Source organism: Polyergus mexicanus, unplaced genomic scaffold, assembly GCF_030449975.1.
Source record: "Polyergus mexicanus isolate NDT 795.1 unplaced genomic scaffold, iyPolMexi1.0 SCAF_5, whole genome shotgun sequence".
Classification (NCBI taxonomy): domain Eukaryota; kingdom Metazoa; phylum Arthropoda; class Insecta; order Hymenoptera; family Formicidae; genus Polyergus; species Polyergus mexicanus.
Genome location: NW_027223325.1, coordinates 6726481 through 6743210, shown reverse-complemented (window position 1 = coordinate 6743210; position 16730 = coordinate 6726481). Strand labels below are relative to the sequence as shown.

Genomic DNA, 16730 nt, shown 5'->3' with positions numbered 1-16730 from the left:
TTTCATGTTTAACAAACAGTTTTGCTGACCCGCGAAGAAGACGCTTTGCGTATGCTACCTGTTGAAAGTAGTATAGGGGCAACTATAGCTAGACACAACAAACCCCCACCACCGACCCCGACCCCCTGCTGTGTGCCTGTCTGGCCACGCCCACCACAGGTACCTATGGAAAAAAGAGGGGACTCGTGGACATCTACGAGACAATTTTTATTATTTAGAAAAGGGGGAGGATGCGTGGACGTCTACGAGACAATTTTTTATTTTTTATTTTAAATTTAAAATTTCTACCTTTTTAATTTTTCCTTTTTAATTTTTTAATTTTTTAATTTTTTTCCGGGCGAGTGGAAATTCTCGGGGTTCGAACCTGGGTCCTCCACATTTCCAGACAGGGTCCTAGTATGCTGGGCTAGCTGAAATCTTATTAGAATAAGGATTAGATGTAGTATTTGTAGAGAGTAGTCCTCCGGCATAGGGGACCCTACGCTCTGATTGGCTTCCCTATAGTTGCCGGCAGTTTGATTGGATGAGGAGCATGTTTCTGAGTGAGAGGGAAAAACGCGGCAAAATAATACGTGTGTAAGAATCGGCAAGATGGCGGCCACCGAGAATGGAGACGTCACGAGAATAGAAGGGGTCGTAAAAAGCAAGTCTGTGCAGGTAGCGATTACGATGGTTTTAGAGCTTTATGACGTCACTTAGACGAGGATAGAAAGGATAGGAAAATAGTAAATGTTTTTATATAAGCGATTTAAAATAAAAAATTTTTATTAAATATTATACTTATGTTTAAATGTAAATAATAATTTTGCAATGTACAAAATTTCTTATGTGACGGAAAATATGCAAATTCGCTGCTATATACATCGATAAAAACGAGAGCCGAGAAAAATTAACGTTCTATTATATATCCGTATGGTAACGAACAATGACTATCAATAAACCTACGTTTTAGTAATACAGGCTCACATACTTTAGTTTCGTCCCGTGTTACGATCTCATGAAACGCGGTGCGACGAATTGCTCTAAAACGTAGATTTATCGAAGTTCCAGCCAATTCTTTTTCGTTCTCTTCATTTTCTCGTACTCTCTCTTTATTTAGCAATAAATTCCTAATACTATTAAAATTGACTAACCGCGAATTTTCGTAATTTAGGGTTATGCCTTTAACTTTACATGACTCGTGCGTTCGACCGTCTGGTGCGCGTACAACATATGCATAAATTTCGGACCATCGGACACGAACGCCTCGATATCAGTGTTGTTGTTCGGGCCGGGTTTTTTCGCGCATGCGTGACAAACGCGGTATCAGTACAGTGCTTAGTTGACCAAAAAGAAGTACCATTAATCACCCGCACAAAAATATCTAATAATTGTTAAACATCTATTATAAAAATATTAAATATTCAAATAAACACATATATATTATAAATAAAATATAAATAAACTGAAAAAGGAAAGGGTAATAAAATAATTAATTAAAAAACATTTTAATATAAACAAAAGTAAAATTTTATTTTTGGCAGAATCTCGGAGAATACCAACATTTGTTGCAAGGGTAAGGAAAACTGCCAAAAACCTCACCAGTATTCTTACAAAAAATACAAAAAATAAAAATATTTATTTGTTTAAATAAACATAAATAAAATTCATTAAATATAAAAATATCTTTTTAAAAATAATTAATTAAATAATCAATTAAATAAAAAACATTTTTTCTACAAATACTAATTTTAATTATAATGTAATTTATATCATTTTTTTTTATTAAAAGAGACAATATAATAATTAAATAAAATAAATTCTAAAATGTATACTTACCTATTCACCTTAACCTAGTAGCCTGTCCTTATTGCCGGGTCCGCCAAGACTTTCGCGCCCAAACACTACTCCTCTTATATACACCGCTGCTTCGGCTGCCATCTACCACGCATGCGCGAGAAAACCCGGCCCGAACAACAACACTGCTCGATATAGCTGCCGCTCCCGTAGCTCTCGAGTTCATCGGTCATATCGCCTAGAAAATTTCCCGTACGCGGTTTATACTCGTTCGGGTCACCGCTGCTCACGTAAATACATGAATCCGTATCATAATACAAAACGCGACGATCTAATCGCTCTAAATAAGAATATAACGTTAAACGAGCTTGTGCCGTCGTATACGCCGCTATCACGACATTAGTCAGCGGGGAGGAAACAACAGCTTCTTGTCGCAATCGCCATGAAACATATATTACCTCATCGTTTACGGGTAATATGTCGGTTATTTCATGCTCGGCACTTGTCAGCAAGGCTATAAAACGTTGCGGCGTTCTCACGACCTCGGTATTAGGTAAATTGGAGCGCTGACCAAATTTTCCCCAAAAAGAATTTAAGCACAGTTTCGCGACAGAACGTAAACCGGGATTCTGCGCGACGTTACGTTTATCAAGAACGATACCTTCGGTTTTCTCATACTCCCGCAGATATCTTTCTTTAGCATCGTCGTCGTTTTCCCCGCATTCGCTCGGCCACCCGCTGGCTTCTTGTTTAAGTTGCAAAAATGTATTTATATACTTGGCGAACAATCCACCTTGACGGGTCATATGATCGAATTGACTAACTTTATATTGCCAAATCTCACTTACAGCCGTCATGTGATAGCCCTTTTCGACGGCCTTGCGTAATTCGCAGGACACCCACGTACCCTCGAATTCGCGTTCCTTAGCATTGTTGTGCGTACAGGCCGATTGTGACAATGTTTCACAGCAACTGCGACATAATGCAAAAAGCAATTTTCCCTGCGCGCGATATGGGAGTACAGGATGAAATAAATCACGCGGTGGAAGTACTTTGCACCGTATGAGACCTTCGATCGTATTAAAATTATAATTCGGTGCCCTCCCGATTAATGCGGAACATTCCTCGCCGACATAAATATCAGGATGACCGATCGGGAAAGCATCCGTTTTCAAAACATATGGGTATAAGGAGCATACATCCACGTATCGTATTTTTTCCATACCTGTAATCTCATAGCGCGTCACAATATTCCCCGTGCGTCCACCGAAAAATGCATCGCGCGGATCGAGCGGAGGCGTTTCCACCATCGGATGGTTCTCGAGATATTCACGCATTTCGCGACTATCTCGCATATCGCGATCGAAAGAGCACTCCCACTTTTCTATCACAAAGTATTTCCATTGTCGAAGTCTCCACGAGATTGCGAGAGTTCGCTCGTAACGTGAGTCAATCGTATCCTTGCAATCCGATGTAGAAAGTGGTCTATCGCGATTCATAGGAAAGCAAGACGGGCATCCGTGCCAAAAACATCCGTGAAATTGTAGCACATGACGTTGAGGCGTCTCTGTATCAGGCGTTCCGTAATATCCATCGACGAGCGTGCCGTCGATTGTACGATATTCGCGCGAGCGCCCTGCGTGGTTTATAGAATGTCCGAGCTCGCGTTCCTTCCATATCAACCACTGCAGAGCTTTACGAGAATGATTGGTTGCTTTTCTGTATTCGCCAGTTGGAATGACGCCTATCGTATTTTGTTGCAAAAAGTTTTTCCGAAAAACAGTCATGCACGTCGAAGCAATTGTCGTGCATTCCTCGAACGGACATACATTTCCACGATCAATAAAAATTTTTCTGAACGCCATACATGCTTGTCGAAGAATATCAACGTCGGTATGACAATAGCGAATGATCTCACGTTGGAAATCGAACACGGTGTTTTTTTGTCGCATATCAGCATGCTATACAAGAAAGCGTTCGCGCTCTTCCGATTTCATTGTCTCCGGAGAATAATAATGCGCGTCAGGCAAGGGGCCGACATATGACTGATTTTCGACAGTGTTAAACAAATGCGGAAAAATGCCTTTATCCGACGTATCCTGTAATCCGAAAGCCTTCGGTAACTCGGATAAGCGCATCGACATATAATTAACACTGTCGATGAATTTCGTATGTCCTACCGTTAACACCACGATCTTTGTACCGTTTAATATTAATTTAGGTTCTAAGTTATTACGATTTTCAACAATATACTTTAAAATAAATTGCGCGTCGAACGCTTTCGCATTATGTGCTATGCAAATGATCTGCTTGAAGTATTTTGTCGTACGCGTTGCAAAATCGACGAATTGTTTCACAGGATCATGACGAAATACGAACTCTCGCACCCCGCACCATCGGCACCTCGCGGGCAAATTATTTTCTTTCGCGCACGCTTCGCAAATTTGTTGCGCCACGCAAAGAGTGGGAACGTGTTTCTTTACGTTCGACGTACCTTCGAGTGACTCGTCTTGTCGCGTTTCAAAATCATAAAATACGAATGCTACACACTCTTTTTTGCTCGTACATGCACGATCGTTTGCCACTTTACCGTCAAATTCTGTGCTCTCTTCTGTGCTTCGCATAACTGTCATCGCTGGAGCCATTGCCGATCATGAAGACGACGGTACGGTAGAGGAACCATTATCACGTCGAAGAGGTTGCATGTAGCACAAATGATTCTCAGGCTTTGGTGAACGGCATAATTTGCAGTAAGAAACACCGCATTCGTGTCTCGCACCAAATTTAACGATGCGACCGCATCCGTCGCAAAATCGCACGACATTGCAGATACTTTCAAATGATTTACCGTCGTACGATTTTACGCTGCAATGACGCTCGAAACACTTCTTACCGAAAAATGCCCGATTACACGCGTTGCATTTTATACTTTCGGACTGCTTACACGGCGGCACAGTGAAACATCGCGGGCATTTATTTGGACAGCGATGGCCCGTTTTATCGTTCCGATAACCTATATTACACGGCTCGCAATAATTCTTACAACCCGCGGCGGCATTTAAATTTACAATAGGGTTATAATGACGTAAACGCTCATAATACATTATATTTAAGCGTAACGAGGGTTCACGGTCGAGAGAAGCAAGTAGCGCGATTCCGTCGTACATCGGTTTCTTACCGCGCCCGAAAGTACTGAAATTATAAACTACAATTGTGATATTATCAACTGCGAGATATCGTTGAAAGCGCTCGATTTCCGGAATTCCACATCCCTCTTCAGTTATCGTAACACCAGCGTTCCTAGTTAATTGTAATGCGAACTCACGTTGAAGCGGGGATTGCATGTGTCTTATATTATTCCATTTTTCATGTAACTCACCCGTACGTAAGTTACCGCGTTCGCAGTAAATTCGCGCTACTACGAGAGCGCGCGGAAAACATAAATTGTCGGAATTATTTATTGTTACTATTGAGCGCTTCACAACGTCTTCGTTTGTTAATTTAACATGTCCGCGACCCGAAGGAACCGTGACATTAAAAACACGAATGTTAAAGTGTTCCGCGATATCGAGCCCCCCAGCACTCTGCGCTACTGAACTCACGAGTTTCCAGATATCCTCATACGACATGTCTCTAGCCGGACGAAAGGATAATCCTGCAGGGCCCTGAGATAAATTCGCCGAATGGAAAGACATTCCCACATAATCTCCCGGTTCGCATAAATTTAACGCGTACGCGTGAATTTCACGAAACGCATTTTCTAATGCGTGATAAATATTCGAACCTTCCCGTATCGGTCGTATCGCGAAACTCGCTTCTCTCCCGATTATGCCGAACCTCCTAAATTGCCGCATATTTTCCGTCAATAAATCTACGTAATTAAAATTAATATTGCCGACCCCATGACGTTGTTGCTCCTCTTCCACCTTCGGCTCCTCTTCACCATCTTCTGTCTCCGACGAGGGATTACAGCGTTCTTCACCGACGACTTCCTCTTCATTCTCATCCTCATCAGTTACTTCCTCGTTATTACAGAGTTGCGTTACTCGTTCTTCAAGAGTCACTTCTTCATTTTGACCACCACCGCCTCTCTGCACTGTCGAAACAAAAGAAAAATTTAATTATAAATAAAATAAAAATTACATCTACGTTATTTTTATTCTTTTCAAAATTTTGTATCTCGCCTGGTGACGCCATGATATCAGCTTCGCTGTCGTTTTCATCGGAACGTGCTCTTTCTAAAATTTAATATTTTATCAATATTGAATATAGAATTTGTATAAAGATTAATATTTTTATTTTATTTTTATGCGAAACTTACTCGAAGGTCCTGTTTCGAGCTCTTCTTCAGCCGGACGTTTTCGAAGCTGAGAGGGAGTCTCTCGCTCATCAGTCGCAGTCGTGTTCCGATCTACAAATTATGATTATGAAAATTTTGATTAATCACTGTCTAGCGTATTCGATTACATTACATTTCTACAATATAAATATAAACATTTTGCTTACCGTTTAAGCGGTTTCCTCGATGGTTTGATAGCAGGAAGACTATAAGACCGTCTGCATCCTCCTCCTCGTGGTCAAATGCCTCGCGCATTTCTATTATCTCACCCGCGATATGTAACAACTCGGCATAATTGCCGAAATAACCTAGCCTATATAGCACAGCGAGTATAGTATTCGAACTAGCACACGCAAATGCCCGAAAAACTGAGTAATTTATTTCCGATGATTCGTCCGATAACGCTGATAAATAGCGTTCACTATTTAACGTAGGCGACAAATTTGAGCCTATAATTATGCACTTTCCTAATACCTCTTTAAGTCCAGCCATTTTTGTCACTTACTCACGAAATACACGATATCGCTATTTTCCGCGGAACGACTCGCGTTACTTCGAGTAGGATAGTAAGGCCGGTTTTGGCTCAGTTTGTCGTGAGTGTGAGAGAGAGGGTACCGTTGGGGAGGAAGAGAGAGAGATAGTTTCGGAGCAGTTTGTAGGCGCCCGAGGGATGGAGAGCGGGCTGGGCGGGTGCATGGGGGGGTAAGTAGGGTGAGAGGGGAAGCGCGGCCGGGGGGAAGCGGTGGGTACGAGTCGCCGAGAGCGCTCGAGAGATGGCGCTCGGGGGGTGGCGGTTCCTCCCGATTCGCGACCTTGACGCGACTCGTTCTTTAGGGGCGCGCGCCGCTTCTAGCGCGCGATCCGCTGTCGCGATTCTTCGGGGGGGGCGCGCCGCTTCTAGCGCGCGATCCGCTGTCGCGATTCTTCGGGGGCGGGGGATCGTCGGTGAGCGGTCGAGCGGACGGAGGGGCGTCCCTTGTCGCTCTCCTCTTCTCGAGGCGCGCGTTAGCGGCGATACAAGCGCGCTTGTCGCGTTTCGGGGGCGAGTTTTTTTCCATTTCCGGTTCGGTTAATCGGGGGCGCGTCCTCGCTATTTTTCCCCGTTATAAAAGGACGCCGCGATGGTCTCGAGGTATTAGTACGTTTGAGAATATTTCGCGGCGCGATGAGGCGCGCGCCGAGCGCTTTAACGAGATTAGCCGGAAGAGCGGTGAATGTTCGAATCGGAAGTATCGAGGATATATGGAATTTGGAGATACCGAATTGTTTGAAGAAAGAACTATGCGAACGTTATATAGAGGACCGTTTGTACTATATAGAAGAGATCGGCTTCGCGGAAGAGTTCGTGCGAGAGGCGAGCGAGACGCGATTCGACGAGCCTTTCGCGAATGTCGGAGCCGATGGCTATTTGCTTTATCGCAATTGGAAACAGCGATACGGAATTCCGAAATTTTCGTGGGAGGTGAATCACGTCGTGCATTGTTTCTTTAAGTTCGGTTGCCGATTCGAGGACGGAAATTATTTCGAGGAGAACAAGAGATATTGCGCGTATTGCGCGCGTAGCTCGAGTTTCGCGAAAAGCGTATCGACGCACGTGACGAAAACGGTGTATAGCGAGATGGTGCCCGCTTGCGATCTCGTCGACGAAGTTTTCGACGTGTCGAATAATTGGTGCGCCGGCTGCGAGACGAGAGCTTTGTTTTACATCGAGAATTACGACGAGGAAGAGACGTGGTTTATTTGTAAAAAATCTTGGCGTTCGTTAGACGACGAGTGACGAATCGAGAAAGGATGGAGGCGCGCGATCTTCTCGATAGCGCGCGGGACATCGCGACGGAGAACGCGTATCGCGCGTGGGCGCAACGGTGCGACGAATGTCTCGAGTCTCTGCGGGAGAGATGTCGAGGCGAGCGCCGAGGGAGATCGACCGGAGCGATCAATTCTCTTATCGCTCGAATCGTTCGATTAACGGGCGCGGGAGACGATCTGCATCGACGTTTCGAACGCGTGGGAGGCGGTGTAGAGGGACGCGAGGGATTCTCGTGGTCCGAGATCGAGACGGCTTTCTCTAAACGCGTTTTAACCGGCGCGGTTATTAATTTCGATTATATCGAACCTCGACGATTTCTCGAGGACGCTAGAGATGCCGTGCTCGATCGAATACGCGATGTTATGAATGAATATAACGGTGTTAAGGTCAATACCGTGTTTATTGGCGAGTTCGTTTCGGGCGGCAAGATCGATGTTAAGACTATTGTCACGAAGAATTATCCGTTTCTACCTCTTTCCGACTTGCGAGAGTGGTACGAGAAGCGAGTGGTCGACGCTACTCTAGCCTCGTTGGACGAATTTCAGGAGCGCGATAGCGGATGGGCGTTATCGCGAATATTCAATTTAACGGTGAACGTGAACAGATACAATTCTATGCGCGCGGGATGTCACGTCAAATTACCGCGAGAGATCATGTTGAAGAAAGCGGTAATAAACGTGCAATCTAATGACAATGCGTGTTTCGCATGGGCGGTGGTCGCCGCTCTGTATCCAGCTGAAAAAAACGCGGGTCGGGAATCTTCGTACCCGCATTACACGACAGTGCTGAATCTGAAGGGCGTTAAATTTCCTATGAGTTTGAACGAAATTACTAGATTCGAGCGTATTAACGACATATCTATTAATGTGTACACCGTTCGAAATAAAAAGGAGGGAAAAGGCGATTGTCGCGTTGTTCCTTTGCGTCTCACTGACGATAAAAAGGACAGACACATTAATCTGCTGTATTTTGACGATATGACGCGACGAGATAACGCGACGCATTTCGCGTGGATCAAGAATCTGTCGCGACTCGTCGGCTCGCAACTGAGCGGTAGACGACATAAATCGCATATATGCGATCGGTGAATACTAATTAAAAAAATCGTCGCGCGATGTTGATAATGCGCGGGATTTAAAAATGTGCGTTATGTCGCAGATGCATGCACTATTTTCGAACGAGCGATAAGTTATCGGCTCATAGCGTGGACTGCGGAAGGATGAACGAGTGCGCTATAGTCCTTCCTACCAAAGACGACAAATGGTTAGAGTTTCGCAACTATAGTAGAAAGGAGCGACTTCCATTCGTGGTGTACGCTGATCTCGAATGCGTACTGAAGAAGAAAGAGGAGAGGAGAACGTCGAATACATCTATCGTTCAGCATCACAAAGTCTATAAAGCGCCGGATATTACGCGCGATGCGCGCTCGATGGCGTTAGCTCTACCTACAGAGCTTATCGCGGTGAAAATTGCGTATTGTGGTTCGTTAAAGAACTGCATGATCTAGCGCTTCACGCGAAGACTATTCTCGATATCGATGCTCCTATGACGAATCTTACATCGGATGAATGGGAGAGATTCGTAAACGCGACGCGCTGCAGCATATGCGAGAAACCGTTCGAATCGGGAGACGCTCGCGTGCGCGATCACTCTCATCTGACTGGACGGTACAGAGGTCCGGCGCATTCGAATTGTAATTTAAATTATAAGGATACTTACGTAATTCCCGTATTCTTTCACAATTTATCGGGTTACGACGCGCATTTTATCATTAAAGATGTAGCTAACGCTTTTCCCGGTAGCGTGGAAATATTGCCGATAACGAAAGAAACGTATATCTCTTTCACGAAGAACATCGAAGATGCGTGGGACGAGGGATGGTTCGGGAAACGCTTGAAATTGCGTTTCGTGGATTCTTTCAAATTTCTAAGCGCGAGTCTCGAGAAATTGGCGTCGTATCTAGACAAAAGCGAGTTGAGGATCGCGCGTTCGGAATTTTCTGATCTTAGCGACGCCGATTTCGAGCTTCTCGCGCGAAAGGGTGTATTTCCGTACGAGTATGTCGACGACGTGAATAAATTGTTGGAAACTTGTCTACCGCCGCGCGAGGCTTTTCACAATTCGCTAAACGATAACGCGATTTCTGAGAGCGATTACGCGCGCGCGATAAGAGTCTGGGAGCAATTTCGCATCGAAACGTTAGGCGATTATAGCGATTTGTATTTAAAGACCGACGTTCTTCTATTGGCCGATGTCTTGAAAATTTTCGCGACGCGTGTATGAGAAGTTATAATTTAGATCCCGCGTATTATTATACGTTACCGGGATACACATGGGACGCTATGTTAAAGTATTCAGGTGTGCGATTCGAATTATTAACCGACATCGATATGGTGATGTTCGTGGAACACGGAATACGCGGCGGGCTAAGTCAATGTTCCAACAGATACGCGCGCGCCAATAACAAGTATTTACAGTCGTACGATCCTTCGGAACCATCGTCGTATCTCATGTACTTCGATATAAATAATTTGTATGGATGGGCAATGTGTCAATCGTTGCCTTACGAAAATTTTCGATGGGTCGATAACGTTACGAGTGTTGACTTAATGTCCGTGACATCGGACTCGCCTATCGGTTATATTCTAGAGGTCGACCTTGCATATCCGTCCGACCTTCACGATTCTCACGCTGACTTGCCATTCTGCCCAACGCGCGATAAGCCGCCCGGAAAAGGAGACGAGAAGCTTCTCGCCACACTGTACGATAAGAGCCGTTACGTAATATATTATCGCAATTTGCATCAATGCGTTCGACACGGATTACGCATTACGAAAATACACAGAATATTGCGATTCGCGCAATCTTCATGGCTGCGCGAATACATCGAACTGAATACGCGATTACGAATTAACGCGAAAAACGAGTTCGAGAAAAATCTATACAAATTAATGAATAACGCCGTGTTTGGCAAAACTATGGAGAACGTGCGCAATCATTCGAATGTTCGACTCGTGATTCGATGGGACGGACGATACGGCGCGGAGGCGATGATCGCGAAGCCGAACTTTCACAGTAGAAGCGTTTTCGCGGAGGATCTCGTAGCTGTAGAATTGCGCAAACTCGAGATTAAGTTCAATAAACCGAACTATGTGGGTATGTGCATTCTCGATATATCTAAGATTCGTTTATACGAATTTCACTACGAGTACATGTTACCATTGTATCGAGATAAATGTAAAATAATGTACACCGATACGGATAGTCTCATTTATCGCGTCGAGTGCGAAGACGTGTACGAGAATATGAAGCGCGATATCGACAAATTCGATACGAGCGATTACGCAACGGACAACGCGTACGGTATGCCTCTCGCTAATAAGAAAATACCCGGTGCGATGAAGGATGAGAACGCTGGCGCGATTATGACCGAATTTATCGGACTCAGAGCGAAGATGTACGCGCTGCGAGTCGACGGTAAAAGCGATACAAAAAGAATCAAGGGTGTTAAGAGCGGCGTCGTCGCGAGAACGATAACGTTTGACGATTACGCGCGCTGTCTTCGACAGGGAATCGAGATGAAGCGCGAACAGTTTTGTATAAGGTCCGAGTTACACGAGATGTATACAGTATCGGAGTTGAAGATCGCGCTCAGTCCGCACGATGACAAGCGATACACGATATCGGGAACTACGGATACGTTACCGTGGGGACATTATAAAATACCGCTGTAAGGAGCGAAAAAACGTATATCAAGAAAATACTATACGTTTTTTAAAACATTTAAACTTTAGTAGTTTATTGTTAGTATAAACATATTTTATAAATAATATATTACCATCGTATTTTCGATATAATTCGCGGTTACGTCGAAAATAATAGTTCGAGAAGAACTTCTAACTGAAATACATATTTTTAACTCAAAAGAAAAAATTATACCGAAGAGACGCGTTTCTAAATTTCATATCAAAGTATACAAGTTTTACATTACAGGCTTGTGTTCTTTGATTTGAAATTTCAAGACTCGAAACATTCGTGAACGTTTTACGTTGATTAACATTCTACGAATTATACGTTCTACGAATTATCGTGAAAAGACGCGTTTCTAAATTTTATATCAAAGTATATAAATTTTACATCACAGATTTGTATTCTTTGATTTGAAATTTCGAGACTCGAAACATCGGTGAACGTTTTACGAATCGTTTCGAAGAACACGCGTTTTGCACGAATAATATAATTTAAATATAATTTAAATATAGTTTATTGTAATAGATTTTAATAAAACTGAAAATATTCGATCGGTCTTATTTATAATAATAGATTTTATTAATAAAAATGGATCGGTCTTATTTATAATAGATTTTAATAAAAAATCGTGGAAATGTTCGATCAGTCTTATATGTAATAGATTTTGTTAAAATCTATTATAAATAGGACTGATCGGACATTTTCACGATCTTTCTATTATGCTCTCGAAAGTGTTTTATATAGGATAATGTGAAAAAAATGTTAATGCGAGTTTTGATGTTATCATAGTGACGTAATAGAGAATATATACAGAGCGCGAGAAAGAGTACGTATAAAGTTTGAAAGAGAGAACGCAGGATACGGCGGCCGCATAGCGGCGCAAGAGAGAACTTGTATAGAACGCGAGAAAAAATTCGTATATAACGCCAAAAAAAACAAACTCGCGCGTGTTTTTGCGATGTAAAAGTCATAGAAACCACCATTCTGTTTAAGTCTCGGCTGATCTAGACTCGATTTGGCAAATTCTCGCGTTCTCTCTCATTAGCATAGAGCATATATCATGCTACATATGCAAACGGGAGAGAACGCAACGAAGCTTACCATAAATCGAGGCGAGATTAGCCGCGAATTAGACAGAGCGACGATTTCCATGACTCTTTATTATATTCTTGAAAGTGTTATATATAGAGCAACGCGGAAAAAAGGTTACCGCGAGATACGACGTTCGCTTAACAATGCGATGAAGAATGAATATAAAATGTAAGAAAGAGTCCGTATAAAGCGCGAAAGAGAGAACGCAGGATGTGGCGGCCGCGTAGCGGCGCGAGAAAGAATTTATATGAAACGCGAGAGAAAACTTTTTCACAAGCCCTAATTTTAATTGTATTGTGTTATTATTTTTTTCTTTGTTTTATAATTATACGATTATTTTGGTTTTAACATGTCCACAATTTTTTCTAAGATTTTTTTGTTCTTGGTAACACGAGGTTTACTATATTTAATATATGTATAGTTATAATATTTAATTGTATAGTTATAATATTTAATATATGTAGTTTTATTTAATAAAAATACATTTTTATCATAATACAGCTGTTTTATTTATCCAAGAATTGTGCGATTCGTCCATTCCTAACCATTTTACGTAAACCTCGTCGCCCTTTCGACGCAGCACCTTTTCTACGAGATATACGTTGGGATCGCTGACACGCAGCAATTCGTGCTCGTAGAATCCTCCAGCGATCGGCTCGCCGCGCGAATCCTTTAACGGATACGTTACGGGATTAGTCCGTTGTATCTTAGTTATTCGAAAAATCTTTGTAGTCCAGTTGGGTGTAAAGCCTTTCTCGAAAATTGTCTTAAATTTACTGACGCGTACCGGATCGGCTACTTTGAATTTCGCCGGAGCCGCGATCTTTATATTGCTGTATACGATATTTAAAAGTTTATCGGCGATCGCTGGAGTCACGTCGACAGGTCTCATACTTATAGTGCGATGTTTTCGCGCGTTATATTCCTCGACGAGTCGTGGTAATTCGTCGATCCACTTGTACGTTCCGTTTAGCGTGAAGTACTTCCACATAGAGTTTTTGAGTGTACGATTGAATCGTTCGACTATCGACGCTTTCATCACCGAATACGTCGAATAATGATTTACTCCGCGTTTCTTCACGAAATTTCGCATATCGGCGTTGTAAAATTCTTTTCCTTTATCGGTCTGCAGATTTTTCGGACACCGTTTAGAGTCTCGCATTATTTTAGATAACGCTCGAGTAACCTCGTTTGCGCTTTTGCTCTTAAGCGGTACAGCCCATGCGTATTTGCTTAATGCATCGATAACGGTGAGTATGTAGTTGTGGCCTTTGTTGAGTCTCGCGTAAGGACGCATCTCGACCACATCCGCTTGCCATAGGTCGTCATACCCGTGCACCGCAACGCGACGACGTGGGAAGTTTCTTCTCGCGGGCGCGTGCAATTCTTCGACTAGTCTTCGTTTTTCGACGCTCATAATTCTCTTCTCTTTCTCTCGAGAATATTGGATTGAATCTCTTTTTCGAGCGGATCGCCGCTCCCGCTAATCTCTCTTTCAAGCGGATCGCCGCTCCCGCTAATCTCTCTTTCGAGCGGATCGCCGCTCCCGCTAATCTCTCTTTCGAGCGGATCGCCGCTCCCGCTAATCTCTCTTTCGAGCGGATCGCCGCTCCCGCTAATCTCTCTTTCGAGCGAATCGCCGCTCTTGCTAATCTTTGCCAGTTCCCTCACTCTTTTCGATAGCTCGTCCGCGTCTCTCTTCAATCGCGACGTTGAATTTTCCAATTCTCGTATCTTCGTCTCGGATTTCACCGCGGAATTCGCCGCGATGCGCGATTTTTCATTTAGTTCCCGTATTGCTTTACCTTGATTGAGCATTATTTTATAATCGCTCGCGTTTCTCGTCGAGAACTCCGCCGCGTTGAGCGATATAGTTTTTTTCGCGATCTCGATTTGATCGCTTAAATCTTTAATTTGTTTATTCAAAACATCGATCCGTTTATCTAGAGCATTAGCGCTCGTTTCTATTCTCAAAATGGAATTTTCCACGGCGTCTATTCGTTTACTCAGAACGTCATCGCGCGCTTTTATCTCGGAAACGAAACTTTCCGCGACGTCTATTCGTTTACCCAAAGCGCTATCGAGCTGAGCGAGTCTCGTGAACAGTAGAATGACGCCCTGCCCCGCCTCGTTCGCGTCTTTTCTCAATTGCGATGTGATTCCTTCGACGTAGCTTTTACTTGTCGCATCGGCGTCCTCCTCAGGTTGAGCCAAGCGTTTTATCTTGCGCTCTCTCGCGTCGTACTCGATGGAAGAACTTAGACACAGCGCGTTATCGCGCACGTAATTTCGCAGAGACTCGATAGCCGGACGTAGTCTTCCGGTTCTTGCGTCGTAGCCTCGGTTTCTTAGAGGTGAGCCGAATTTGCTCACGGACATCGCGAATTCCGCGTACGACTGCGACGGTCATCCACGCGACGGTTCGATTTATACGATTGCTCCTGTCTCGCGAAGCTCCTCGATTATCGATAGAATCTCGTTTTCGTGAGCATTGTTGCCGGCTCGACGCGAAGCATCTAATAATCGCAGACGATCCACTAATTCATTCGGATCGTCCCAATGGATGTAATCGATTTTATTGTTCGTGACACGCATAGTCGACGGTACGCGACCTGTGCCTGTTTTTTTCGCACCGCTGCCATGAATAAGCGGAGCGATAATGAATTTGTATTTGTATCCTTTATTTCCTAAGACAGATTTTTTAGCATCATGATCGCGTCTATGAGTGTTCGTTGTTAACAATATACTTCTGTATGTTAATTTATCCTTTTCTGTATATATGAGACTATTAGAAATTTTCATAAAAATTAATTCATACAAACCGGGAGTACCAATATATTTAATCTCATCTATGAATATGGAATCATTCGCGTCTACGTCAAATTGCTTATCGCCGAGCATCGCACTTTTCTCGCCGATGTAAACTCCGTAAACGCGATCGATCTCGTTCGGCGCTTCTCCGCCGAGAAGAGTCCCCATATATTTTCGCCCTAACGGTCCTAATCGACCGTGCGATATTTCGCGATTTTGAGAAATTCGCTAAATTTGTTTAACGGGTATTTCGAGCGTCGAGGGCGATTCGAGACTCTCGGATTCGAACGTTTCGTATTCTTCGGTTTCGTTTCGCGCGAATGGATCTCTTTCGACGAAAGACTCGTTTAATGGAGTAGAAACGGCATTCAATCGTCGTCGCGCGCGTATTCGTTTCGCTTTAGGTTTTTTCCAAACGGGAGTCAGCGCTTCGTCCTTCCATTTTTCCTCGACGCTCGTTGTTGAGGGTGAGGCGTCGATCGCGTCTCGTTTTATCGTTTCGCGCTTAATTTCGTTTTGCTCTATCTCGTCTCGCTCGGCGCGATCAGCAATGCGTCGCAGCGGTTCGACGATCGGTTTGAAACGACTCTCTATCGCGATTTCGCTTTCCATTTTGCCGGTCTTCAATGCTCTGTGTTTTTTACTAATCGACGCGCGCGTCTTAGCTATCTCTTTCGCTGTCTTTTCGCGTTCACCAATATCCGTCGAGGCCATTGCAACTTCTTCTAACTTGCGGGAGAGAGCGATCGACGCGTTCGACGTATTCGCGACAACTGATCGTTCTACGGTACAATGAAGTCATTAAATCCTCGTCTGTATCTACCGGCGCGAAGCGCGCTATCTTTGTCGATCACTAGGAAACCATATTTATACCGCCAACACGCGCGACATAGCGCGTGAAAATTTTCGTATGACATATCCGTGTTCACGTGATCGTTGTATGCGTGACGTAAATTAGTGCCATCCTGTTTAAAGAGAATTAACAGATTCGCGTTATCTCGAATCAAATGTTTGGGTATTTTAGCATACGTTTGACACAAATAGAAGCAATCGACGTTCGAGTGTCGACCCATAGCGAAATATTCCCTGATAGTATCTTGTTCGTCGCACGCTACATCGTCGAACACGAATATCGAATTCGGGAGAGCTTCA

At 43.6% G+C, this 16730-nt stretch overlaps 1 protein-coding gene and 1 long non-coding RNA gene across 2 annotated transcripts in view; one reads left to right on the top strand and one right to left on the bottom strand.

Annotated features, from left to right (window-relative positions):
* Positions 1-336: 336 nt before the first annotated feature.
* Positions 337-16730, bottom strand: part of LOC138933375 (uncharacterized) — a 99310-nt gene continuing 82916 nt past the window's right edge. Inside the window, exon 3 of the long non-coding RNA XR_011446954.1 lies at positions 337-417. This is a non-coding gene — a long non-coding RNA (uncharacterized lncRNA). The remainder of the gene's footprint in view (positions 418-16730) is intronic.
* Positions 7907-9013, top strand: LOC138933226 (uncharacterized). Its single transcript, XM_070295800.1, has one exon. The coding sequence runs from the start codon at positions 7907-7909 to the stop codon at positions 9011-9013; it is 1107 nt and encodes a 368-aa protein (XP_070151901.1).